The 3173-nt window shown below is 70.0% G+C and overlaps 1 protein-coding gene across 1 annotated transcript in view; it reads left to right on the forward strand.

The window, feature by feature from the left end:
- Positions 1-59: 59 nt before the first annotated feature.
- MNEG_9698 (Helicase SEN1) overlaps positions 60-3173 on the forward strand; it is a gene marked incomplete at both ends in the record, with an annotated part of 11774 nt that continues 8660 nt past the window's right edge. The window contains 7 exons of the mRNA XM_014041830.1: positions 60-242; positions 684-818; positions 1084-1467; positions 1707-1805; positions 2301-2387; positions 2580-2719; positions 2962-3130. Of these exons, the coding sequence (XP_013897284.1) occupies positions 60-242; positions 684-818; positions 1084-1467; positions 1707-1805; positions 2301-2387; positions 2580-2719; positions 2962-3130 (1197 nt within the window). The remainder of the gene's footprint in view (positions 243-683; positions 819-1083; positions 1468-1706; positions 1806-2300; positions 2388-2579; positions 2720-2961; positions 3131-3173) is intronic.

Raw genomic sequence — 3173 nt, forward strand, 5'->3', positions numbered from 1 at the left:
TCCTCGTCACCCGCAACCGGCCCCCGGCCCCCTCACCCCCAGGCGGCGAGCTGCCCCCCATGGACCCAGAGCTCGGCGCCCTCAAGCCCCGCATCCTGGTGTGCGCCCCCTCAAACGCCGCCATAGACGAGCTGCTGGAGAGGATCCTGAGGGACGGCTTCAAGGGGCGCGAGGGGGGCAGCTACCGGCCGTCGGTGTGCAGGGTGGGGGCGGAGGAGGCCCTGAACGACGGGGTCAGGCAGGTGGGGGTGCGCGCGTGCGTGTGTGTGTGTGTGTGTGTGTGTGTGTGTGTGCGCGTGTGTGAGGGGGTGTACGTGTGCATGGGTGTGTGCCCATGTGAGCGCGCGCGTGTGTGTATGTGTGTATGTGTGTGTGTGTGTGTGTGCGCGCGCGAGTGCGCAGGCACGTGCGTGTTGGACGTCAACGCTTGCGGGCGTGTCAGCGTGCGTGCGCGTGTGCGGATGTAATCGTGGTCGCGGATGCGTATGCATCCAGACACGCATGTGGGCGTGCGTTCGCTTGCGCGTGCGCCTTCGCTTGGCTTCTGTCAGGGGGATTGTTGAAAAGGATGCCGTGAAATTGTAGATGTTACCCCTGGCACCCGCAAACACCAGCAAACGGGCAGTTGGTCCGGCCAGGAGCGCCCCTCACCATAACCCCTGATCTTTCCACACTTGCACCAGGTGTGGGCGGAGGAGATGGCGGGACGGCTGCTGGCGCTGCTGCCGGAGCAGTGGGCGGCGGAGGTGGCGCGGTCCGAGGCAGGGGTGACGCAGGCGGTGGCGCGCATCCTGTCGGGCCAGGCGCGGCTGGGGCAGGTGCGGCAGAGTGGGGGGGTCTCATTCTGAGGAGGAGCCGCCAGTGAGCGCAACCGTGTGTGTCCTCGGCACCACCAAATCTGCGAAGCCGAGAACTGTTTCGAGGGCGGCGGCGTGCGACTGCACGGAACAGCCTGAGGCGCTGGCAATAAGCCTCCACACGCACGCGCGCCTGTCTGCGCGCCCACCGGACGCCCGCACCCCCACGTGCCCATCAACCGCCTGAGCCCCCTCTGATGCCATGCCCCATGCGACCCGCGTGCAGCTGCCAGAGGGCGACGAGTTTGCCCGCGCCAGCCGCGACCTGGTCAACGCTTTTGAAGACCACCAGCGCGCCGCTGCCGGCCTGCAACGCCTCCGCGCCGCCGGCCCCTTCGTGCACGACGCCCGCGCCCGCCGCGCAGCGCTCGCGGCGCGCAGCGGCGCCGCTGGGGGCCCCGTCGAGCGGCGCCAGGGCGGGGCCGCTGCCGCCGCGGCGGCGCCGCCGCCTGCCGGCCAGCTTACGGCCGCCGAGGCGTTTGCGGCGGCGCCGGCGCGGCTGAGGGAGGAGCTGGAGGTGGGGTTCACTGACGAGGCAGAGATGGTGTTCACGACGCTCAGCAGCAGCGGGCGCGGCGTGTTTGCGAAGCTGCAGCGCGGCTTCCCGCTGGTGCGCACGCGTGGGCGCGGCGTGCGGCCTTGGACGGAAGGGGACGGGGGTCAGGGTCGGGGCCGCAGCGCGGTGCGGGGCGCCTTGTTGCGCCATTGCTCGCAAAAAGGGAGCGTCCTTGTGCCGACAACCCTTTGAGCAAGCGCCCGCGGATCCCAAGCCCCCGGCCCTCAACACACCCAGCCACTGCTTCCCCCTCCCCGCCACAAATTGTTACACCGCCAATGCAACGCGCCCAGGTCCTCATTGACGAGGCGGCGCAGGCCGCTGAGGTGGCGGGCCTGCAGCCGCTGGTGTACGGCGCCTCCAACGTCGTGCTCGTGGGGGACCCTCAGCAGGTGGGGCATGGGGGGGGAGGGGTTGGGGTGAGGTGAGGTGGGGGGCGGGCAGGCGTGTTGGGGCAGGAGCAGAGGAAGGTGGTTGGGTGGATGTGAAGGTCGAATGAGGGGCAGGGAGGACGGAAGAGGACGGTGGCAAGGGCGTTAGAGGGAGGAGGTTACAGGATGAAGGGGAAGGTGGGGCGCTCTGCTCCCGCCGATGGCTCCCGTCGCGCTGGGTGCGCGGCGCGGCCGCCGCCCGCCGCCCCGACCAGAGCCCTGAGCGCCTCCCGTAAAGCCGCGATTCGATGCCGTGCATTTCCATGATGGGTGGTGCTTTTTGCATCATGGTTGGGGCGACAGGCAAGCCATTGGTCGGCAGTTGCTGCCTGACGCTCGTCACTGACCAGCCCCGTCGCCCAAGTGCTTTCATGGTACTGCGCCCCTCTCGCCTGCATCACGCCTCATACATGCCAACACTCCCTCTTTTTCTGCCGACCGGCAACTGCACCGCAGCTGCCGGCCACGATCCTGTCGAGCAGCGCGCGGGAGGTGCAGATGGAGCGCTCCCTGTTCCAGCGCCTCAGCCAGGCGGGCTGCCCGGTGAGCGGCGCGGCACCGGCGCAGGCGCAGGCGCGTCGGCCTGCCGCAGGCCCGCTTTTTGCCGCCCGCCTCCATGCGTTTCTTGTTGACACCGCCTCCCTCTCTGCTGTCCCGCCACGCTTCGTTTTCGTCGGCCGCGGCAGCCATACGATCAACCCGCCAACTGCCGCCAACCGCCGCCCCAACCGCCAGGTCACCCTGCTGTCCGTCCAGTACCGCATGCACCCTGAGATCCGCGAGTTCCCCAGCGACTTCTTCTACCAGGGCCGCCTCACCGACGCCCCCTCCGTCCTGGCGCGGGAGCCGGCACCCTTCTACTCGGCGCCATGCGGGTGCGGAGCCGGCGGTGGGGCGGCTCCTCAATCGACATAAGAGCGGGGGTGGTCGTCCTTGCCCTCTCTGCGGCTATGGCGCTGCCGCCGGCTGCCCAGATCCAGCATCGTGCCGCACACCCCTTGCGGCGGCCCCTCAATCGACATAGGACCCCTCTCTCATCTCCCCTGCCACTTGTCAGCTCGTTCAACCTCCCCTCGACCCCCGACCCCTCCGACCCGCAAACCACCGCCGCCTGCAGCGTGCTCAAGCCCTACGTGGCCTTCGACGTCGCCCGCGGCGCAGAGCGCTTCGTCGGCAAGAGCGCGCAGAACGAGGCCGAGGCGCGCCTCGCCGTCGCACTCGTTTGGGAGCTGCGCCGCTTCGAGTCTGGCGCCCGCGCCGGCGGCAGCCCCGCCCAGGCGCCTGGCGTGCCCGCTGCCGAGGGCGCGCCCGCCGCCGCTGCTGCGGCGG

This window comes from Monoraphidium neglectum, assembly GCF_000611645.1.
Source record: "Monoraphidium neglectum strain SAG 48.87 unplaced genomic scaffold scaffold02029, whole genome shotgun sequence".
Taxonomy (NCBI): Eukaryota; Viridiplantae; Chlorophyta; class Chlorophyceae; order Sphaeropleales; family Selenastraceae; genus Monoraphidium; species Monoraphidium neglectum.